The sequence below is a fragment of the Lissotriton vulgaris genome, chromosome 7, assembly GCF_964263255.1.
Source record: "Lissotriton vulgaris chromosome 7, aLisVul1.2, whole genome shotgun sequence".
In the NCBI taxonomy this organism is placed as follows: domain Eukaryota; kingdom Metazoa; phylum Chordata; class Amphibia; order Caudata; family Salamandridae; genus Lissotriton; species Lissotriton vulgaris.
This window is the reverse complement of record NC_141695.1, coordinates 1,201,671,143-1,201,696,086: the sequence shown is the minus strand read 5'-3', so window position 1 is coordinate 1,201,696,086 and position 24,944 is coordinate 1,201,671,143. Positions and strand designations below refer to the sequence as shown.

At 44.9% G+C, this 24,944-nt stretch overlaps 1 protein-coding gene across 1 annotated transcript in view; it reads left to right on the top strand.

The window, feature by feature from the left end:
• PELO (pelota mRNA surveillance and ribosome rescue factor) overlaps positions 1-24,944 on the top strand; it is a 314,258-nt gene that overhangs the window by 210,070 nt on the left and 79,244 nt on the right. Inside the window, exons 9-10 of the mRNA XM_086931709.1 lie at positions 5,123-5,196; positions 17,486-17,557. Of these exons, the coding sequence (XP_086787835.1) occupies positions 5,123-5,196; positions 17,486-17,557 (146 nt within the window). The remainder of the gene's footprint in view (positions 1-5,122; positions 5,197-17,485; positions 17,558-24,944) is intronic.

The following is a 24,944-nucleotide window of genomic DNA, read 5'->3' as shown; positions in this document are numbered from 1 at the left end:
CTTCCTGTGTCATTGGTTGCTTGGACTAGGGTTGGGACTACTGGTAGGGCTAGGGTCTCTATTGGACGTAGAGATCAGGGTTTCTTAAACTGATTGAGTGCTTGGACTAGGGCTAAGATTGGCTGTAAGGGCCTGGTCTCCTATTATGTCTAGATTTTAGGGCCAGTGTTATGATTGGATAGTGTTAGGGTCCCCATTGGCTGAAGGGGTCACCTGACTACTAGGGCTATAAACGGCCAAGGCTTGGGGCGTCTCAGCCCGGGCATCGAGGCTAAGGGTGAAGAGGACAAGGGTGAGTGCCTGTTTGAGCCTGTTCAAGACTGGTCGGGACCTGTGCCAATAATGCTGCCCATTTTCCCATTCATTAATACCCACCCTACGTATTTGTCCCTCTGTATATAAGCATTTATTTTCACTATAGATATGTACCTATCTTTGTGTATTGCTTTGTATAAACATGTAGAATAATTATGTTGTAAAAAGAAAATCATCTTTGGTCTACATGTACTTGCTTACATTGTGCATCTATGTACCTCCATGTACTTGGTTCTGTGTGTCTGTTACTTTTCTCCTGAAAAAGCATATCCAATGCACTATCCTATTTCTCATCCTCAACCTCTATCAATATCTTTAATCTGCATATACTTACCTCCTTTACGCATCTATATACTTTCAATGTACCTATGGATCTATATATTTATCACTTTCTTCTAATTTAGCATTCCATTCCCAATGCACTACCCTATTTCTCAGCCTATACTTGTCTCATTCTACCTTCTAGCCCAACTTTCTGACTCCTCTCAAACCTCTTTCTACTACTCTTTCCAATGCACTACCCTATCTCTTACCCTATACAACTATCATTATATCCTCTATACCCAATCTCTCATTTATCCCAAACCCCACACCAATACTATGTTCTCCAAAATAACCCTTTTTTTGACTCTCTCCTACTCTGCCCCTCCTTGCATCATCTGACACCTCTTTTACTATACCGATCCCCTTAAACAAACCTTTCTAAGCTCTTCCCTCTGACTCTTCCCCTTCAAAAACCCTTTTTACTAATCCAAAAGCCTCATCCTACTGCTATGACCTAAAACAAGAAATCCTTCCCTCTTCTATCCCTCCACTATCCTTTTCAATCAAAATAACAGACTAACTTGTTCACTTCTCTAATTCCATATTCCACTATACTAATTCACCCATAATCCTTTGTGTTCCAGAGTAGCGTGCTACTCTCCAACAAAGCGTTTCAACACCTCATCAGGGTTACAAACGCTATATAAATGCAAACCTTTTTAGGTCTCGCCTCTCAATGCGCATGCGCATTGAGCAGAGCGAGACTAAAGCGACTTAAACAGACTTTACCCAACTAGTATCCCAACTGGCGATTTGGTGCTGTGCCCGTGCGCTTTTAGGTCAATGCGCTTAAAATGCGTGTGCACATAATCAAATCGCCATCTGTTCCCCAGCAGCACTCCTCCCACACCTTTGAAGTGAAGCTTAGCTTCACTTCAAAGGCCCCTGCTGCTTTACACCCTCATCGCCGCTCTCCCCGCTCGGCCCCCTCCCCTGCCCGCCGTGTCGCATTTCTCCTCCCCCCTCCCCTTCTCTGCCTTCCCTCATCGTGATAAGGTCGCTCTCCCCGCTCGGCCCCCTCCCCTGCCCGCCGTGTCGCATTTCTCCTCCCCCCTCCCCTTCTCTGCCTTCCCTCATCGTGCTAAGGTTTCTAGTCTTTGACATTAACCTCGCACGGCCCTCCTTCGGACAGTGGAAGAAAAATGAAAAGCATTTTGTTTTTGTCTGCAGTCTGTTTCGGGTGAATCTCTTTTGCGCGGGGTGACAATCCGAATTGCATCATATTCCCAGACCAGTTTGTGTTTGGAGCTGCATTCTACATTTACCTAACCCATGCTGCACCGGCCCACTTTATTCTGGGTGCCGTAACTGTGCAGTGCGAGGATGTTCTCTGCTTGACCTTAGAGTTTCAGAAAGTTCTGTATTTGTGCAAGGGCTTCAACCTTTCGTTTTTGATGGCTTCATGTGACTGACCCGCGGACACCACATGAATCTTATTTTATTAACATTAAATAAAGCATCCCATATCCAGTGCACTGTTCCCCTTATCTTGTTTCCGATTCAGGGGTGAAACCTGTGCCAATAGGATTTTTTGTATGCCAAAATTCTTGGAGAAAAGACATTTATATTTAAAATTATTATTGTAGCATGTTCTCCATTATTTAGCATTTGCAGATTTATTTTTGGTTTATGAAGCATGATGCACAACCTTAGACGTCGACACTGAGCACTGGTTAAAGTACAGAATTTCCAGAAAAATAATAACAAATCATTGCCACAGGCCACCAAAAAGCAAGATTTGCCAGTTGAGTAATATCAAGATGGCAATTAAAGTTAGAATTAGCTTCTAATAAGATCTCTGATGAATGCTGTTAAGGTTTCCAGAAATCACTTTACTTTGTCTTTTAAGTGATATTCTCTTGTTTCGTTTTCTAGCTCTGCCCTCGCGGCCTAGTACATTGAAGTTCTTAATGTTTGTTTGCTCCAGGAGCTCTGGTTAAAGTTAGTGCTGGTTTTGGGCTCGTTTGTACCCGTATGGTACAACTTCTAATCATCTATGCTACTTCTCTTACTGCGTAGAGTTGTTAGTAGCAGGATAGTTGTGTTTTTAGGTGATATGTTAATGCCCAACTAGTTATACTAGGTGCTTCCCTAACACAATGTCCACACTCATTTGCTAGGTCAAGTTAGTGTACACTTTAGCTCCTGTTCAACCTGCTGCACAAAACATTACTTTCCTCCTCCTTGCTCCTGTGAATGTTCCCAGATTCTTTTCCTTAACTTTCTATTAACCATTGAATAAAGGTTTGCCTGTATAATTGGCATCAGTTAGTGCTGAATTGAGTGAACAGCAGCCCAGTGCTGCTGTTGATCAGGGGACTGCACTTTGAGTATCAGTGGTCTAGTAATATTAATGTATTCACTTAATGTGAACTTTATAAAAAAAAATTATATGGAATATTTGTCTTTCTTGGCGCAGGCACTTCAGGCTCCATGCCACATGGGGCACCTCTTGTAGTCCAGCCTCTTCACTGCTAGCCCTGTACTGAATGGTTAGCACATGGAGAGCTTTAAAAAGGTCCACCTCTACAGTCCATCAGTCAGTGTCCTTTTCATTCGTTCATTTCTGCAATAGCTGAAATACACATTACCCATTAGTTCCTGATTTAGACCCAACTCCGAGATGGGTCTTCCTTAGATTCGGAATGCAATCACTATATCTATCTATCTATCTATCTATCTATCTATCTATCTATCTATCTATCTATCTATCTATCTATCTATCTATCTATCTATCGCCACTCACTCTATCTATCACCCTCACAGCATCACTCTGTGCAACCATTCAACAACAACTGGTTCAAATACGTTCTCTCAATGTTTCAAGCTTTATTACAATTGTCACAAAAATATGTTAATATTTCACCTCTGTTCTTGGATTTTCGTCACAATAAAATACACTGAACATACTCTTCACAAAAGTTATTTACAATACTTTAAGCTATTGCTATTATAAATTACAAGAAATTTTATTTATGTATTAATTCTTTAAAAAAATTAAAAGCCATTTGTATTTGTAATATGAATACATCTAAGTCACGTACATACAAAACATGTTGCATTACAAATGCTATAGGTGTCACATTTGCAAAAGTTAAAAGTATTGGCATTGTAAATGACAAAGCTATTAATTTTGCTATTTTCAAGACCAACACATAAAAAAAATGTGTCATTTACAAAACCAATAGATCCAACTTTTCTAATGCGAGACCTATTGCATTTCCAATGCTTATTCCCTTTTTTACCCCTCCCCAACCCTTCTCACTCCATCTACTGACTAACATATCCACAACTCAAACTACTTCATATTTCACTTTACTAATTTTCAACACTAATCCTCTATGGGTTCCGAAGTAGCCAGCTACTCGCCAGAAAAGCGCTTAAACACCCCATCAGGGATAACGGGCACTAAATGAATGCAAACCTTTCTTTCCCTTCTATCCCTCCGCTATCCTTCACACTCCAAATAACTGACTAATATCCACCACTCAAATTACTTTCAGATTTCACCATACTAATTCACCACTAATCCTTGATGGGTTTCTGGAGTAGCATGCTACTCACCAAATAAAAGCGCTTCAACACCCCATCAGGGGTAAGAAGTGCTATATAAATACAAACCTTTTTTCCTCTTCTATCCTTCTGAATCCTGATAACTGACTAACATATCCACCACTTAAAATTTACTTCCATGATTCACTGTACTAATTTAACACTAATCCTCTATGGGTCTCGGAGTAGCATGCTACTCGCTGAAAAGCGCTTCGACGCCTCGTTAGGGGTAGTAAGCGTTATACAAATGCAATCACAATACAATACAATGTATAGTATTAATGCAATGTCACACCATATGCAAATTAGGGGGGGGGGGCTCTCCCATGCCCTTTCTGCTCAGGGCCTCAAAAATCCTAGGACCGGCCCTGGTTGGAGGGGGTTCCATCATAGAAGGAACATAAAAGTTTCTAATTCCTATATGGTTATTGGTATGTCACACTCTTGTCCTCTCAGCTTGAGTCCAGGTATTGCCACTCCTCCTTTTCCACTAGGGGGAGTCATGCGCATTTTGTGTGTTCTTATTCATTCACGTCTTTCCTTGAAAAAGAAGGCAATTGATAGGTACTTCTTACATCTAAAAATGTATTGGAGGGAAGCAACAATTCATCTTATGACGTGTATCGTTTGTGCGAGCCTTTTTCACGTGTCACGTCATAAGGCCTATGTTGTGTTTTAAAGCCCGAATCTTATTCCATGTTTAAGTGGTCACATAGTGCATACCTAGGAAGATAGATGCTTTGATGGTGAAAACATTGCTTGCTTGTTTCAGCAGTTGCAGAAACGACTCGCCCCAACAGCCACACAGTTTACTTACTTAAAGAAGTTATTGGATTGTGCCCTGGGGCTTGGGGAGGAGGGGGGTGCCTGTAGTTTCTCGCAGCAGACTTAATAAGCAGCAGCTTTTCCCAACCCGTTCTTCTCATTGCAGGCTGCTGGAGAAGTCAAAGCTTTGGAAGATTTCTACAAAATGCTTCAGCACGAACCGGACCGAGCTTTCTATGGGTGGGTTAAAGAGCGGCGTGTGCTTGGGGTGAGTGAGGGGGTGGTAGGACAGAGCCCTGAGGTGGCAATCCATGCCTTGGAAATGGGAGGCAAACCCACCTTCCGATCAATTCAAAATGAGGCACAAAGAGGGGAGGTGGGGTGTGTGGTGCATCACACCTGGTGTGTGTGGAAAAAGACGGGACTCCGGCCTTGTTCTGCTTCCAAATAATTCTGTAACTGATTTATTAGAAATTTGCCTTCCTTGCCACACCCTTAGCCCTGCAGAGATGAGCGGGTAACGTTAATCATACATAATTGTCCCTTGCCCCCGGCTTACTGGGAACGATTCCTATGATCAGTAGCTCCTGGTTGTGCATTAGTTTGCTGTGCAGGGCTTCAGTGCTGAAGTGAAGTGATACCGTTGGAAAGTGAGAAACTGACATGACTAATGCGGTTGGGGCATTCATGAGTTTGATAGTGAAGTGCCCAAGATTGATTGGCATACATAGGTCAATGAGTTTAGCTGTGTACTATAGAGAGAGAGAGAGAGAGAGAGAGATAAGACCCTTGCATGTGCCTCCTAACACAATCATGAAGCCTTGTTACTGTAGCTGTATGTGTGCGTATATATATTATATATGTGTGTGTGTATATACATATATATATATATGTGTGTTTGTATATACATATGAACAAAAGTTACTTACCTGTAAACTGGTTCTCCAGTATTGGTGTCTTTCATAGATTCACATGCTTGAATATTCCCCATCGTCGAAGTGAGAGTCCCACGGTACATAAAATAGCAATAACATATGCATGTATACATGAAAAATATCATAAATAAAAATATACATACATATGATGTAATAAAATTGTAAATTCTAAAAGTACCATAGAATATAATAGGCCCATTGAAAAGCCTAAGGGAGAACTCACTTTAGTAGCATATTAGTGTCATTATGTGTAGGTTCACATTCCAGCCAATCAGGCTGTAGCCTCCTCTAGAACCTTCTCCTCAGAAGCCCAAGTCCTCAGATTTTCGTACCACAAAGAAGTAAAAGTGCCTGAGGAGAAGAGAGCCTCTGAGGGGAGGATGGGAGGGTTGCATGTGAATCTATGAAAGACACCAATACTGGTGAACCACAGTTTACAGGTAAGTAACTTTTGTTCTTCTCCAGTATTAGGGGTGTCTTTCATAGATTCACATGCTTCAATAAGAGTAGAAAGCAGTAAATCATCACATAAGTCATAAAGGTGATATACCAAAGCAAGTAAGGTAAACATATCAGTCAAAATGCAATGAACATTATAATATTATTAGAAAAAACCTTTATGACTGGAGGCGGGTAGCAACAGAGGCTCACCTTTATTGGAAAAGATTCTGCAGCACCGCTTGACCTACTGCCGCATCCGCGCGTCTGTTGATTGCAGGCAGTAGTGTTTTGTAAAAGTATGGCTGCTCGACCAAGTAGCAGCTCTGAAGATCTGCCTCAGGGGTACCCCGCAAAAAGGGCAACAGAAGTAGACACCGCTCTAGTTGAGTGAGCATGAACTGGAGCAGGAAGGGGCTTCCCAGCCCGTTGGTGGCAAAAGGATATGGTAGAAGATATCCATCTTGTTATGGTCTATTTGGTAACAGGTTGTCCTTTGCAAATTGGGCCATACGCCACAAACAATTGATCTGACTTTCTGACAGTTGCAGTTCGCTGAATGTAAAATTTGAGACAACGTTTCACATCCAATGAGTGTTATGACCGCTCAGCTGGAGTCTGCGGAGCAGGGAAGAAAGTCTTCAGGATTACAGGTTTGTTGAGACGAAAGTTACTGGGAACCTTCGGGATGAATTTAGGATTAGTTTGCAATGTCACAGCCTCATTGGAGAATTGTAGAAAAGGAGGCTGTATGGTAAATGCCTGGATGTCACTGACACGCCTCGAGGATGTCAAGGCGAGCAAAAGAGCAACTTTCCATGTGAGAAATTTTAGACTTGCAGAATGGGTAGGCTCAAATGGAGGTAGAAGCAGTTGAGACAATACCAAATTTAAGCGCCAAGCTGGTGGAGGGCGACGGATAGGTGAAAACATCCTAAAAAGGCCCTTGTAAAATTGCTTAATGATTCTCGAGGAACATAGAGATGTAGAACCATCATGACGGAAGCGGGAAATCGCCGCCAGAAACACTTTAAGAGTTTAGTGTGAAAGTCCTGATCTCGCCAGGGATAAAAAAAAAAGGCAAGATCTGTTCAGGTTTTGCAGTCATGGGGTCCAAATGGTTAGTGCGGCACCAGACACAGAAACGTTTCCACTTTAATTGATAGGTCTTAATGGTGGATGGAGCGCGAGCGCGCGCTAACACCTCTCTGCAGTCCTCATCGATATTTAGACGTGCAAATTCATTGTATTCAGGTTCCAGGCATGGAGTTGGAGGTATGCCGAATCCGGGTGACAGATTTGTCCCTGCTTCATCGTGAGGAGGTGAGGTAGAGGATGAAGCGGTATCGGGTCGGACTGTGAAAATAGGAGCAGGTCCGTAAACCATGGACGCCTCGGCCATTTGGGTGCAATCAGGATGATGCGGCAAGGTTGAAACCTCATCCTGTGTAACAGGCGGAGAATTGAAGGAAGTGAAGGGAAAGCGTAGATGAAGTCGTTTGACCAATTGATCGAAAATGCATTTCCGCTCAACTCTCTGTGGGGTTCCCGACTTGCAAAGCGTTGGCATTTCCTGTTGGTAGCAGTCGTGAAAAGATCCATCTGCGGCTGGCCCCACCGCCGGAAGATGAAATCGACAGTTGGTTGGTTGAGTTCCCACTCGTGATTGTCTGACGACGCCCGGCTGAGTGAGTCCACCAGAACATTGGCCAGACCCGGCACATGGATGGCTGTGAGATGGATTTGATGTTGAATCGCCCAATCCCATATTTCTTGTGCCAGTTGTGAAAGCAGGAGAGACTTTGTGCCGCCCTGCTTGTTGAGGTAGTGCATGCTGGTGGTGTTGTCTGTCTTCACTAACAGAGTGTGTCCCTGTACTAACCTCTGGAAGGACTTCAGGGCCAAGAAAATCGCCAAGAGTTCCAGGTGATTGATATGCCAAGTACGTTGGGTCGCCGTCCACTTTCCTTTTACAGACATGCCATCGAGATGCGCTCCCCATCCCTCGAGAGACGCGTCTGTTGTAAGCGTCCGAGTGGGAGGTTCATCTTGGAGTGAACGGCCCGTAGATATGTTTGGAGGGTGAGCCCACCACTCCAGCGCTTTCTGGATGCGAGGTGTTAGAAGGACCTTGTCCTCGAATGACCCTGACACCCGTTTCCACTGTTGTCTAATTTCTCCTGTAGAGTCCTCATGTGCAATCTGCAATTGGGGATAATTTGGATGCACGAGGAAGTCAAGCCAAGGAATGATTTGAACATTCGAACAGAAACGTACAGTTTTGACTGTAGGAATTGCACCATCTGGCGGTCCTGTCTTTCTTTGGAAACAAACACTTTCCCCCGCCGAGAATCTAGCGAGGCTCCGAGAAAATCTCGCCTTTGCGACGGATGAAAGTGTGACTTCTGGCAATTGATTGAAAACCCCAAGGTTTGGAAAAGGGAGACGCAGAGCTGAGTGTGCTGCTCCGTCAGTTGAAAAGTCTTGGCCTTGATAAGGCAGTCGTCCAGGTATGGATAAAATTGGACGCCTTGCAGACGCAGGAAGGCAGCTACCGGGGCCAAGATCTTGGTAAAGACCCTCGGCGCTTATCGAAGGCCGAATGGTAGGACTTTGAATTGGAAGTGTAGCTGTCCGACTGTGAAGCGTAGATACTTCCTGTGTCTGGGGTGAATTGGCACATGGAAATATGCGTCTTGGAGGTCGATCGTTGAAAAGAATTCCCCTGAATTGAGAATTCAGAATTTGAAGCAGAGTTAAGATCTGGAAAGTTTTCGAAATGATAAATTTGTTCAGGGCCCGTAAATCCAAAATTGGACGCCATTCTCCCAACTTTTTCTTGACTAAGAAGAACAGGGAATAAAACCCCTTGCCGCGTTGACCTTGCGACACTACCTCGATGGCTCCTTTTTTGATCATCAATTTTACCTGGGCCAAAAGTTCTTTGAGATGGGGAGAGGGTGCCCCGAAGGTGGATGAGTGGGAGGGAATTTTGTAAACTCCAGGGTATGTCCTTTGGAGATAACGTCCAGGTCGGAGGTGATTTCGGACCATTTGCAAAAGTACCTTGAGATGCGACCTCCAAGATTTACAGTCGGCAGAAGAAAGGAACTGAGACTGTCACTGCTTTTTATTGTTTGAGCCACCTCTATATGTTGTTTTTCGTTGGTATGGTCTGGAGGAGGACTGACGATTCTGGGTTTGGAAGGAACCCCTCTGCCGGTTATCGTTGTAGATGTTGTACGAACGATATTGACCTGATCCTCCAAAAGGAGAGGAACCTCCGCCTCTACCTCGTGCCCCCCGAAAGGGCCGTTTCTTTTACTGGAGGGTAGCTAAGGACTTTGCAGTGTCGGTGTCCTTTTTTATCGCCTCAAGGGCATCATCTACATGCTTGCCAAACAACGACTCCCCGTCGTACGGCAAATCCAGGACTTTTGCTTGTACCTCTGGACGGAAGGTGGTAGACTTCAACCAGCCTTGACGCCTCAAGACTGCAGCCCCAGCCAATTGACGAAAGCCCGTGGAGGAAATGTCGAGGGCGCATTCAATAATTTCGGATGAAATTATCTCTCCCTCCTGAATAATGGCCTGCGCTTCTGCACGGATGGCCTCGGGTATTTGAGGAATCAGTGCGGCAATCTCGGACCACATCTGGCGGTCGTACCGGCCCAAAATAGCCAAGGTTTTAGCCGCCCTCACAGTAGTAGCCGCCATTGTTGTAAATTTTTTGCCTATAGAGTCCAACTTGCGGCCCTCCTGATCAGGAGGAGACGTGAGCGGTGTAGCAGGATTGCGGGATCTTTTCTGTGCTGCTTGAGTTATAACCGAATCTGCTATCGGTTGTGACACCAAACAGGCCGGGGGCAGACGCCGTAGCCTTATATTTCTTGTCTAATCTGGGCAAGACTGCAGGTACCGAATTTGGATGTTCCATTAACTTAAGGCCCTCCTGCCAAATAAAGTCAATGATTGGTATTGTGTGGGATTGCCTTTGTGAAAGGTCCTTCAAATCATACAAGAAGCATTCACTTTCATGTTGTTGTTTTTCGACAGTGAGATGAAAACGCTTTGCAGCACGGACCATCAAATTATCGAAATTTGCATTGTCCATTGTCGATGCAAGAGGTGAGGTGGGCGGAGTGGGAGGTGTTTGAGCCCAGTAATTGTCCCACTCATTCATATCGACGTCATGGTCGTCGTCATCAGTGTTGCGAGGATCAGGATCCTCGTTGTCTGTGTCAGGACGAGTACCCCCCAGTGACGCGGGTGGAACAGGTGCAGGTGCTTGAGGAAGTTGAGGTTGAGGCTGTGGAGGAAGTTGTGATGCTGGAGAGGCAGGTGTAGATGGAGGGAACCTGCGGTTATAGTCATCTAGCATGTGCTGCAGATTCATGACCAAAGATAATGGTATTTGCGTAACCGGCTCTGAAGTAACTGGTTCTGATTCCTCAACGGGAAATAATTTGTTCCCATATTCAACGTTTTCCTCTTAGTCACCCTCATCACTATACTCCTGGCACTTAATGTGCAAATCAGATGGACTAGATGCCTGTCCGAATAGTTGTTCCACCTCTGAATCGTTTCCGGATTCTTCCCCACCAGACTGAAACAATTGGTCTGGAAGATGAGTTCCACTTCTCACTGGACTCAGTAGAATGAGAGGTACTGTCCTCAAAGAAGAAGCAGTAACCACTGTAAAAGTGGCAGCTGTGGCCAAAGTTTGATGAGACGGCAACGAGCCCGTTGACGCAACTGCGGCAGTCTTAGAACCAACCTGAGGCGTCTGCGTCGTCGCCATAGATGTAATAGACGCTGAAATTGAAGGCTTTTTCTTCGTCGGCGAAGATTTCTTGTCCGTCGACGAGATTGGAGCCTTACTCGTCGACGATGATGTAGACGTCGACGGGATGACAGCCGTCGACGAAGTCGTCGACGATGATATGATGGTCGTCGACGGAGGCGCCGACGACGAGACGGGTATCGACGATGATGGGCCCGTCGACGAGCTGCTTTTAGAAGATGACTTGATCTTCGTCGACGGTGTTCGCGTCGACGAGGGAAGCGTCGACGATGACTTCGTCGACGATATTGATCTGACACTCGTCGACGAGATCTTCACAATAGAAGTAATGGGTCTCACCTCCTGGGCTGTCGTCGACGAGGTGATCGTCGTCGACGCAGTACTGGTTGACATAGTACATGTCGTCGTCGACGTAGAGGCTACAGTCACTGACTTCGTCGTCGCTGAAGATGTCTGCGGGCGCGTCGACGAGCCCGTCGACGAGTCAATGCCAGATTTAAAAGTGGAAGGCAAGGCTTTGGGCGCAGACGCCAGAGAACCAGGTCCTGTAGACGTGCCCTGAAGCGAATCCTGTGGGGAAACAATCCTGGAGGATTCCAACAGTCTACTCTTCTTCAGAAAAGGAGATGGAACCTCAGTTTCAGACCCACGCTTCTGAGAGGATTTTGAAACACCAGATGACAAACTTTCTACCTCAGAAACCACAGACTCAGAAGTCTTCAACTTCTGTAGCCACAGAAGGAGACAGGCCTCTCTATCCCTCAGAGTCTTGGGAGGAAAAGTGCGACAGTACTTACAGTTTTTCACCTTGTGGTCTGGGTAGAGACAGTAAATAGCTGTAATAGCTGGTTCTCATGCACCAGTTCTCATGTTTGCGGATGATACACTACTACTTTCCCGCACCCCTAGTGGGCTACAAAAAATAGTGGATGCCTTTGGGGTGTACTGTGATGATAGGGGCCTTGAACTAAACACCACTAAAACTAAATTTATGTGCCTCAACCAACAGTCCTCTTTCAAGGGTGTAATAAAATATAAAGGAACACCTCTAGAAAGAGTAGACTCTTTTTCATACTTAGGTATCACTCTGCAAGAAAATATGAGCTGGAAGCATCACATATCCATAACCCTATTAAAATTTAGGCAGTTAGCGGGTGCCATCTCACTAAAACACCGAACCTCACTAACTAAGCCTGTGAATTGTGTCATGGAAATTTATTCTATGAAAGTCCTGGGGGCTTGCCTATACGGCTCTGAACTATGGGGCTTCTCAAACTTGAGCGAACTTGACTGTGCTGAAAATAGGTTTCTAAGAGGGGTTGTAATGGTCCCCCAAAGTACCCCAAAAACCCCGTTAAAACTGGACCTGGGTAGGAAATCAATTGTGGACATAGCGAGGCTTCGGCCCCTCCTATATTGGAGGCGAATTATGGTGACCCCAGAGCTAGGCCATTATGCAGCAGCTCTGAGGGATGTAATCAAATTCGACCGCTTCCACACCATCCCATGGCTAAGGGAGTTGCGGGGTTTGTTAATGCAATTGAAACTGGACCATTTATGGGACAACAATGACTTATCTTGCTTTCCTTCAAAGGAAAAGCTTAAAGATCTTTATTGGGAAATGATATATGTTGCAATGTTTAGGGGCAATGTAAGTGCTAATTTAACATCTCGCTTTTTAAATTTAAAAATGTACCCCTCATATGAATCTTTTTGGGACCTTATTGAAAAACCTCACGACAGAAAACTGTATTTTCAATTCCGCATTGGCACATTACCTTTAAATGCGTTTAAGAAGCGTTGGTCCCAAAATTGGGTTGAACATTGTCACCATTGCAAAGAGGAAATTGAGCACATCTCCCACTTTTTGTTCTGTTGCCCACTGTATTCGTCCCCTAGACGTAAATGGCTAAAGCCAGTTTGCCTAAAGTTGGGAACCCGTAGCCAATCAGAAGCCCTTAGGATACTTGAAACAGACTGTACAACAATATATGTGGTTGGTGTAGCAAAATATTTGTCGTGGTCGTGGCTAATCCGTACCCGATCACTAATGGCTACTGTATTATAATTGAAATTATGTATATCCTCAAAATTGTACTTGCGACAGAGATCATGGTTCTCATTTTTAAATCCTTGGAATGTACTTTTTTAAGTGTAATAATGTATTCTAAATGTATGAATTTTTATTATGTATTATTCGACATTTAACTATTTAATGTATTTTTAGAAGTCTTTTTTAATAGTAGTATTTATTGTATAGGGCTAGGTGAATGCTTTTATGACAAATGTCGAATAAAGCTTATAAATTGAATTGGGTCTCACCTCCTGGGCTGTCGTCGACGAGGTGATCGTCGTCGACGCAGTACTGGTTGACATAGTACATGTCGTCGTCGACGTAGAGGCTACAGTCACTGACTTCGTCGTCGCTGAAGATGTCTGCGGGCGCGTCGACGAGCCCGTCGACGAGTCAATGCCAGATTTAAAAGTGGAAGGCAAGGCTTTGGGCGCAGACGCCAGAGAACCAGGTCCTGTAGACGTGCCCTGAAGCGAATCCCGTGGGGAAACAATCCTGGAGGATTCCAACAGTCTACTCTTCTTCAGAAAAGGAGATGGAACCTCAGTTTCAGACCCACGCTTCTGAGAGGATTTTGAAACACCAGATGACAAACTTTCTACCTCAGAAACCACAGACTCAGAAGTCTTCAACTTCTGTAGCCACAGAAGGAGACAGGCCTCTCTATCCCTCAGAGTCTTGGGAGGAAAAGTGCGACAGTACTTACAGTTTTTCACCTTGTGGTCTGGGTAGAGACAGTAAATGCATTTACTGTGTGGATCCTCATGGAAAAGGCGCAGTTTACCACAAGAAGAGCAGGCTTTAAATAAAGATTTCTTATTTATAGACATTTCTGAAGAAATAAACAGCTAGAGTTGAAGAAAACTGAGCAGAGCTCAGGGAGACTCCCTTCATACGAAGTGCGGTAGAAAATCTGAGGACTTGGGCTTCTGAGGAGAAGGTTCTAGAGGAGGCTACAGCTTGATTGGCTGGAATGTGAACCTACACATAATGACACTAATATGCTACTAAAGTGAGTTCTCCCTTAGGCTTTTCAATGGGCCTATTACGTTCTATGGTACTTTTAGAATTTACAATTTTATTACATCATATGTATGTATATTTTTATTTATGATATTTTTCATGTATACATGCATATGTTATTGCTATTTTATGTACCGTGGGACTCCCACTTCGACGACGGGGAATATTCAAGCATGTGAATCTATGAAAGACACCCCTAATACTGGAGAAATATATATGTGTGTGTGTGTATATGTATATGTGTGATGTGTGTGTATATTTGTGTATATACGTGTATGTATGTATGTGTGGTGTGTGTGTGTGTGTAGATATATGTGTATATATATGTGGGTGGATGTGTGTACATATCACCTGCTGGCGGTCGCCAGTAGGTAGATATAGTTAGGACCTATTTTGCATAGGAAATCCACAACATTCTATTTGGAATAACTTTGGCGCCAATTAACGAACCCTCGTGAAATTTTCAAAATTTCTGACCAGCGCCGAGAAGACGATCAAACTTGACTATCTAAAGGAAGTAAAAGTCATAACCAGGTTTCCGTAGGTGAACCTGCGGAAGGATCATTAACGGCGGAGCGGCCCGAGCACCGACGGCACCAGCCTGAAGCCCTCGGCCGCCTCCTGCAAAGTACGCACCCTAGGCACAGAGCCCGGCCCTGCCCTGGTGCGCCCCGGCCTGGCGGAGCGGTCCGCGGCCGCATGGGGCGCTCGGGTTTAGGACTGGGATTTCGGCGGGCCCCTTAACCCGGGGAGGGACTGACAGACGCGCGAGGGACCGGGCGTAGGCCCTGTCCCCTGTCCCCTGTCCCCTGTCCCCTGTCCCCTGTCCCCTGTCCCCTGTCCCCTGTCCCCTGTCCCCTGTCCCCTGTCCCCTGTCCCCTGTCCCCTGTCCCCTGTCCCCTGTCCCCTGTCCCCTGTCCCCTGTCCCCTGTCCCCTGTCCCCTGTCCCCCGTCCCCTGTCCCCCGTCCCCTGTCCCCTTGCCAGGCGGAACCCAAGTTCACCGTTCACCGCATCCCACCAGCCCACGAGTTAGTGGGCTGGTGGGAGGAGCAGGTGGCCTGGTTCCCTAGTAACGAGCAATGGACAGAAAAAATAGTGTTGTGGTATAGATACATAGACGACTTGTTTATGGTATGGAGGGGCACCGCCAGTGAGGCTGAGGAGTATATTGCACTATTAAACAACAATGAAGTCAACCTACATTTTACTGGCGAAGTTAGTTTGGTGGCAGCAAACTACTTTGACCTGAGGTTAGAAATTATAGATGGCAAGCTCACTACTGCCCTGTTTAGAAAACCAACTGCGGGCAAACATACGCTTCATGCTTAAATTGGGCATCCAAGGAAACTAGTCAATAATATCCCTTATGGGGAGTTCCTTAAGCTTAGACGGAACTGCTCGAGAGACTGTGATTTTGACTCAGCAGTACAAGACAGCTTCACACGATTCCTAGCTAGGGGTTATGATGCTGAACTCCTAAAGAGCTCTCTGACTAAAGTGAGAACACAGTCTAGAAATGACTTACTGAAACAGAATCAACCTAAAAAGACAAATGGTCAATTTAGAATGATTACCACATACTCAGAAGACGCAGAAACACTCAGAAACATCATGAGAAAGAACTGGCATGTCTTAAAAATGGACAAAATCATTGGGGCCGACATTCCAGCAGGCCCATTAATAACTTATAGGAAGGCACGTTCTTTTAAAGACAGCCTTGTACATAGCCACTTGGAAGCTTTACCTTCTAGACAAGGAACCCTAATGGAGATGAGGGGATTTTACCCTTGCGGTAAATGTAAAGCTTGTGCCTTCAGTAAGAGGGTCCTCTCATATAAGATCAAGGGTCAGAAAGAGAATAAGAAAATCAACAAATGTATGACTTGTCTAACTACACATGCAGTTTGTTTGATTTGTCCCTGTGGACTTCGATACATAGGGAGTACAATACACAACGTTAAACTGAGAATACTGGAGCACATGCGTGCTATTACAAACAAGGACTTAAGTTACCCAGTAGCGCGCCATTTTGCTATTAAACACAGCAGTAACAGAGATCTGTTACAATACTTCAGTATAGATTGTGTGCCATTAAGCGCGAGGGGTGTCGATGGAGTGTTAAAATTGAGAAGACTGGAGTTGCGTTATATAATAGACTTGCAGACAAAATCGCCCAATGGATTGAATGGTGGGGAGGAACTGACTGTTCATTTAGGAAACTAATGTTTTTCACTGTATTTTTTTGTTCACCAATCTTATAGAGAAAATCTGATATCGATGATTGTATTTTTACTTGGCCCTTCGGGTCCTCTTTTTGTTTGCTTTAGGAACATCCCTACATTAGCCGATACATGGCGAAATTTGTGGAAATAGAAGGCTTACTGTGCAGCCTTAACAATAGGCTGCAATTGCCGATCCACTGCAAGATTGTCACTATATTATGGCTAAAATTACATGTTTCATGCGAATGGATGAATTATTCTAAATGTCAGGCGTATTTATTGTTTTTTGACACATGAAATGATTTGAAACGTGTTTTATATTTGTAACAGAGATAAACTCTTAAAGATGGTGCGCTCTTTGCGTGATAGTCCATTGTTGATTTTCATGTCACCGCATTGAGTACTTTAAATATGGCGGCTGTCAGCGTTTTATGTAAATCACACTAACGAAGGAAATTACTCCGAAACGCGTATGAAATAAAAATACCATTGCTGCTATTTGAAGCCCCAAGAGTGCCATTTTCTTTTCTATACACTGGAAAGGACTTGGAGTGTGAATATATGTGTGTGTATATATATATATATATATATATATATATATATATATATATATATATATATATATATATATGTATATATGTCTCAGAAAAGCCACTCTCACCACTTCCACACAGGTGAAATGCGAGAAAACCGACCCATCGGCTCAGGCAGGTAGATGTTTATTTCTTTAACGTTTTCCTTCTGTTACGCGTTTCGAGCACCCAGTGCCCTTGATATATATCTTGCTGTAAGGCTTGTGCCAAGTCTTGAGGCTTCCTGTCTCTTTCTGTGGCCGAGTTAGGAGGAAGCATGTTAAGCTACTTGTGGCCTACTTCCTCCATGTATTTGTGAGGATGAGTCTTGCAGATTGAATAGTAAACAATTGTGCTTGTGTGTGTATGTGTCTCTGCCCATGCAGGTGTGGCAGATGTTCAAGTAGGTCAGCACACAATCCTGTAACCTTATGCCTGTGCCTTCTTCACTTCCCTGCAGGATTAAGCATGTAGAGAAAGCAAACGAAGCTATGGCGGTGGACACCTTGATGATCAGCGACTCCCTCTTCAGGTACAACCTGTCACAGTTTGTCATCATTCTTTCAGTATGATTTCTGGCTCTGCTGTATGTTTGTTTTAGCCAATTGCATGGGAGAAATCCACAACTGATTCTCCCGCCAAATACCCACAAAGCAGCAGTGCTTTGGTTTTCTGTGCTTGCACACTTTTCAGGCTTCACCTGCAAGTAGTACAAAAAAGAGTTCATACAGGCAATGAGACTTTCAGGGATAAAAAACATGGTTCTTTAATTCTGAGCATTGGTGTATTTTCTTCCAAAGGAAGTCACTTTAAGAACAGCTCACACACCTGCACTCTAGGTCTAAGTGATCATTTAGACAGTGGTTTGCCATTGAACTACATGTGTCTCCTGGAGCTTGTTTGCAGTTTCATCTTGGCCTGAGGATCTTTGCGAAAAGTCAAAATTTATCCAGGGAGAGCAAACCGAGATTTCCTGTGAGGAAGACACCAACATCAAGAAACCTGACAGCAAGTTCCTGCCTTCTTTTGAGTTTAAATGGTCACCCTGTAATGTGTTGCTTTCAGGCTTCATATGAAGAGAAACTGCTTTACCTCTGCCTTTGTAACAGTCGAAGGCTAATTATGAAGTTTAGAATCATTAGCAATGTGTCCACCTTTAGGAATACTCACCCCTGAAGTTTAACACAATCCAAATGAATGTCACAGGTACCTGCTGCCATCCAAGTGCTATCAATCGATATCATGATCGAAACACAAGAGCTCTCATGCAGGTCAAGACCATTGAATGGTGAATCTCTCTTTTGAAATGTAGAATCATAATGACAAGTCGAACCATTTGGGCAACTGCTTGAACAACAAAGCACACTTCAGCATTATTGCTTGTTTTAAAGTTTTAACAGTCCATATTCTGTTAAATTAGCTATATTATGTCTGTATGCTTATTTTCTTGTCTTCTGTTCTCAAATCAACTGAGCACGCCAATTGCTTCTTGGCATCAGCATCTATTTAGGTTTACTTGAACGGTTGCTTCTAAAATATCAACATTTTCAAAAAGCAATAGCCAAACTTCAGCGTAAATTCCTTGTTTGACAATTTAACTCTCACTCTTCATTGACTGACAGTTAAGAACAGGATAGTCTACTAATCTGATGGCATTGTCACAGTACCATTTTAGAGATTCCAGTTTCAGCCGAAGAAAATTCTTTAACTGTCAAGCTATCCAGCAGCTGAAAGAGCCTGTTCTCAGGCCATTTCATATACATGACTCAAACCTTGGAACCCATCGAAAACAGTTTTTTGCTGAGGAAACCACGATCTACGATTGTGTAAAGCATTTAGTATCTGGATCCTCTGGCAATTTCTGCTGTTTCTCAATCCTCCTACATATCCCAACATAAAATAGAACCTAAAGACCCATGGGTCAATGTCTGCTCTGCAAGTGCTAATAACATGACGGTGGTAAAGAAGGAAGAGCTACAAGACCTGCTGCTCTCTTCTAATGTCTTTTGGGCAGTCACTCAAACTATACCTTTAAGAGTGACATTGTGTGGCAGCGACTGAAGGCACGCTTGCATTCACAGTGTAGGAGATCCATTTGCCTAGTCTGTTCTCTTGGTTTATTTTAATTGTGATTTCTCGACTTTTGACCATTGCTCAACGGGCTGATGGCAGTGTCCTCTACTTCAATATTCATTTTTCTTCCTCTCTCGTTGGAGCCTCTGCAAACACAGGCCTGTCCTGGTTCTGTGTCCGGACATTAGGCTGTTAGTGAGAGAGCTACACATACGAATAAGTAGACAAATCTACAACAGGAGTAAGGGTACAGGTCTCTTTTTTGTTATGTTTCAATTGGACCAGTTCTGAAGCTGTAAGACAAAGAGGGGTATTTCAAGAGCCAAACATGAATGTAAGGCAGCTAACTGATCAGCCCTACCAACCAGCATCCCCTTGTTGTGCCCTGTCTGTAGGAGAGTAGGGTCTGCAATCCTATGATCACCCAGATTTTTTGCTTTTGTTTCACTGGTTTACGACTTTCTCGGGCTGTGGGCCTGCCAATCAGACCCACAGCCTAGCTGTTCTCTCGCTAAATTGATGTGTGTACCTTAGGTGCATTACCCAATTGGAACTGGGCCACCTTGTCAGACCCTGTAACTCAGGGCATCGGTGTACCCAGGGCCTACCAGGGGCTGAAGCATGTATTATGCCACCCCTGGATGGCCATCTAAATCTGACACAACTGGCTGCACGACAGCTGGGGCAACGTGGCGTACTCGCCCGTTGCTTTAGATATAGTATACCTATATCTAACCCTAAAATGGACACCCGAATTCCTATCAGTCACTCCTATGGCAGGCCTTGACAATCCTGAAGGCAGAGTGCGTGTAATCGTGTGAATTGGGCTCTGGCACGAGCCGAGCCCGGTTGCAGCTTGCGGAACCAAGACCCAGTGGCTGTTCCATGATAACGCGTACCATATTAGTAACTTCGGTATCGCATTATCAAGACATGTCGAGTAAGGTGTCGTACGAATCGGGATGCTGACCCCTCACCAATGCTGGCGACGAGGTTAGCATTCCGCCCTTCTAGAGGGACACGACATGTACGTAACTGTGAACCCCGGTTAAAGTTAACTGAAGCCTCAGCTCCACAAAATGGATGCTGCCACCACAGGCACGAGTCTGACCTCCTGCTGCTGGGAGTCCTTCCAGCGAGGAGAGCTTGGATAAAGGGTTTCCTGTCCGGGGCGGTGTTCGCACCATCCCAGACAGGGTTTTGTGTATCCTGGGTAGGCAGGGCTTTACAAGAAGGTGACTGCGGAGTGGCACCCCGGTGCTCACTACGCATCTGCCGGCTAGAACCAGTTCCAGGGGCACACCAGCCCCTGGCCTGGGGAAAGTCCGGCATGGGAGAGGGGTGTAACCACCCCCCTTCCTGGTCCCACCCCTAGGGCAGGACCTAGTCGCGTACCCACCCCTTTCTTTAGGATAAAGGCAGGAGCGGGGACCCTTCCAAATTAGATCATCTTTGAATCAAGAATACTTTCTACGAAATGAACTCTCGACTCTTCTCAAGATTTCTCCCTTGTGGCTAAGGAGTAGTCACCCTGCATCCGCAGGCACCATCTAAGAACTCTGCGGTTTGCTGCAAGTCCTTCCTCAGGAATCCGACTGCCCAGCTCGACGAGAACCGGCTTCCCTGGCACCTCTGACCTCTACCCACGTCGTCAGCTCAGCTGAGATCTGTGGGTGCGACGAGACCTCGAGGGACCGGCCATCTTCAAAACCTGCACGCTTTCTTAAACCAGCACGACCGCCGAGTGATCCTCTGGTGAGTGCTTTGGGGTCCGAGAAGCCCCGACCTTGAGCAGCTCCAGCACCGAAGTGCAGCCTCCCAGCATCTCCACGATCTGCGTGGGGCCCTTCTGCTCTTGCCGCTCAAACCGTTGTCTGGTCACTAGCCGCTGGCTTGTGACCTTCTTGACGACATCCGACAACCAACGCTGCTGGTCTGGTTGGCCCAGACTGGCCTTTGCTCCCTTTTGAGAGAGGAGCACTCCGGACCCTCCTGGTCCACTCACGACGCCATTTCAGGCCTACCACGTGGCCCTGAATTTGCCAAGGCTTGTTGCCCCAATCCTGGGCCCAGCGACGCCGACAGCATCAACCTTCGTGGGACAGCTCGCACCTCCATCCTGGTCGCCGACAACGCCTCCTGGTCGGTGAGACTGCAGGGCCTAGTGTCGCCCACCCACCTAGTCGAGGTGACGATCATCCGGTGCCCTCCTGGTACCCTCGGACTACTGGCTAGTAGTACGAACTTGGTCCCCTCTGCTTTCAGGTGTCATCCATCTCTGATCCAGGCTTGGATCTCTACGAACTATTTCCACTTGTCGCCGGACAGCAACTCCTTCCTTCCGGCTCCTGGCTCGTCAGCGAAGACTCCCGACGTCTGTAAAGACTTGTGCAGCCGCAGCCCTTGGGGCTAGGTAACTTCGGCATTTTGGTGCCCGCATAGCCTCCTTATTTAAGGGTCCCGAGTCCCTATCGCTTCCGACTTGCCTTATCGGGTCCGCCCGAGACCACTAGAACTTTCCGTAGTATTGATTGTGCACTTGAAGTATTTTCCTAAGAGGTTCGTTGTGTGCTTAGTACCCTGTCCTCATAAAGAGTACAGGGCTGTTGTGATTCTAATAAATACACTGTTTATTTTCATAACACTTGTGTGGTGTCCTTTCACTTGGTGTTCAAGGGGTATGTGATGGTATAACAGCTGGCTTAACACGCCCTCTAGAGTTTAGCCCGAAGACTGCTCGTATCCACGCTACTAGGATAGCTGGTCTAAGGTTGACTTACAACCAATCACCATAAGGGTCGTTTGGACCGATGCATAGTGATCACTAGAATAGTGAGCACTGCATATCGGGCCAACTTCTCACACTGTCTCCTAAGGATAAAATATAGATGAGCTCTTTAATTAGGTTTTGAGTTTAGTGGCAATAACTCTTCTTCAATTTGAATACTTTTCATAACTTGGCTTGAAATACCCCATGTGCAGTCACACTTGTCCTAAATATTGTGTTAATTCTGTATATGGCATTCTGCTTGATGACTGCCAGCTGGGGGCACTTCTTAATGACCCAGCCTATAATCAGTCAGACTCAGAAGGATATGAATCCTAGGAAGTTGGTAGGCGTGGGCCGGGATTTATAAATAAGCCATCTGGTACTCTCATAGGCCTTTCTACAAAAGCTGATCCATCTCCGACACCTGGACTTCTTTGCTTTGGGGATTCTGACTGAGTATTAAAGATGAGGCAAAATCTCTTTCAGGTGGTCTCTCTGACCTGGTGGAGGTGGTGGTGTTGGTGGAAGCTGCACAGGGGTAGAAAGAGGAAGAAACCAAATCATGTTTTGGAGAGTAAACTTGTGGGGGTTTCTCCAAAATGGAATAGACAGACTTTGTTTTAAAGATCTGGACTTGAGTCCCAATGCTTATTCTGTTAAACCTTTCAAATGCTCTCCTGGACTCATCTTTACTTTTTCTAAACTCGCCCAATTGGCTAGTAGAACAGCATGTAAACCTTTATGCTTCTTTTTGGCTGAGAGTGTCAAATGAATTAATGCAAATAATGACTAGCGTATCTAAGTAGAGTCCTCAGGAAGCAGTCTAGTCCCAATAGCTCTTTCTCCTGTCTAGAATGGAATTCACAAGAGAACAAAGGGCTGGTTCTACCTCTCCCTGAAAGGGTAGAACAACAGTGCCCCTGCACTATACAAGTGTGTGAAACATTACAGTAATGACATTTGTAGCAAAATGTGATCAGTTAGTGTACATCCACACTTCCGGAGTGACTTTATGAGGATCAATTAATCCAGGTTCAGGTACAAGAGTTCCGAAAAAGAAAGAGAAATGTTCTGTTCTTGGTATAAATAATTGGTTTATTGTTCCTTTGTTAATGCCAACACGTGTTTCATCGCAGGGAACCTACTGCGAATCTTCAGGGCTTTGTGAGGAAAGTATGACAAATAATATCAGAATGGTACGGAATGTCCGTGTCTGGACGAGATTCCTGTTAGTTGATTCGAGTAAGAAAGAGGTCTGTAGCACGCTGCCTGCGTGATTAAGAAATCTTATTCGGTTTAGATGTATATCAAAAACCGGGAGGAGTAGACGAGAATAGACGAGGTGTCTTGGTTTAAGACATGGATTTCATAAAAGGCGGATACACCTTCTTAGTGCTGAACTCCCTCTTGTGGTTCCCGGTGCCGTTTTACAATGACGGTCATTGTAAAACGGCACCGGGAACCAAGACACCTCGTCTATTCTCGTCTACTCCTCCCGGTTTTTGATATACATCTAAACCGAATAAGATTTCTTAATCACGCAGGCAGCGTGCTACAGACCTCTTTCTTACTCGAATCAACTAACAGGAATCTCGTCCAGACACGGACATTCCGTACCATTCTGATATTATTTGTCATACTTTCCTCACAAAGCCCTGAAGATTCGCAGTAGGTTCCCTGCGATGAAACACGTGTTGGCATTAACAAAGGAACAATAAACCAATTATTTATACCAAGAACAGAACATTTCTCTTTCTTTTTCGGAACTCTTGTACCTGAACCTGGATTAATTGATCCTCATAAAGTCACCCCGGAAGTGTGGATGTACACTAACTGATCACATTTTGCTACAAATGTCATTACTGTAATGTTTCACACACTTGTATAGTGCAGGGGCACTGTTGTTCTATTGTTACTTGTGTGGATCCTCTTGGTCCAACTTTGGGCGGTTTTGTGAGATTACCGCTCGCCCTTTTGCCTATACCTACCACTTTACGGTGCTCTCTACCGTCCGGACACACGGGTGTGCGCCCAATTTCCCTGGTTGAATTTGAAAATCTCCTTGTTGTCTACATATACTCTCCCTGAAAGGGCACCTTTACTGTCAGCAAGCCAGTATTTATCTTCAGCAGAGAGTTTCTTTGATAAAAGGTTGTGACGACCAGTTTCCTAGGCCACCAGTGCATGCAGGGGTACTGGCCTCCAGTTGCATCAAATGGAGTCGTTCGCCACTCGTGTACTAGGACAACAAAACTTTTGGAATCCTAACTGGACAACCAAGTATTCCTCTTCAGCATTTGACTCTCTATAAATAGAAAAAAGGAGCAGTCCAAGGTTTACTCAGAGAGGTGAGGTGGGTTAGACTTTCAGAATGCAGTTTACACTGCAATACCAACCAATAAGGTCAATGTCCAGTCAGTGTTCCACTTCATAAAACAAAAGTACTTTAATACATGCAAGAAAAATCTACTACACTTAAACATAAACACACCATGAAAACCATGAGTTTACAACTCTCTGGACCAGTCTTCTGACCCCCAACAATATTAAGGGACACAGACGCAAAGCACTACAAAAAAATGGTAACATTGCAATTTACAAATTAGGTTGCACAGGGTTACTCTTTAAAGCTAAAGCAATAGTACTTGCATTGTAATGATTTGGCTTCAGTAGTTGATTTGAAGCCAAATGTCCCTGGTCTGCCTACTGTCCTACCACAGATAGGACTGAAGTGCCCACCCTTCCTTGGAGAGGACACCGCTCTGGTGGTGTCAGAGGTCCAGCTAAGGATGCCTGATGTCTGGCAAAGTCACTGCATCCCCTCTAGCCCAATAGCCATTGGGCTAGTTGTAGGAGGGTAGTGGCTGGTCAGGGTCACTGTAAAACCTCATACTTTCAATGCCACAAAGTGGTGGGGACATGTACCACAGATTCCATTAGTCACCGTCTAAGGTTTCCGGTGGCATGATACCCACTTGGAGGTATGTAACTGTTACCACGGATTTTTTACAACGGATTCCATTACCACGGATTTTTTACAACGCAGGTCATTTTACCACGGATACCATTACAACGC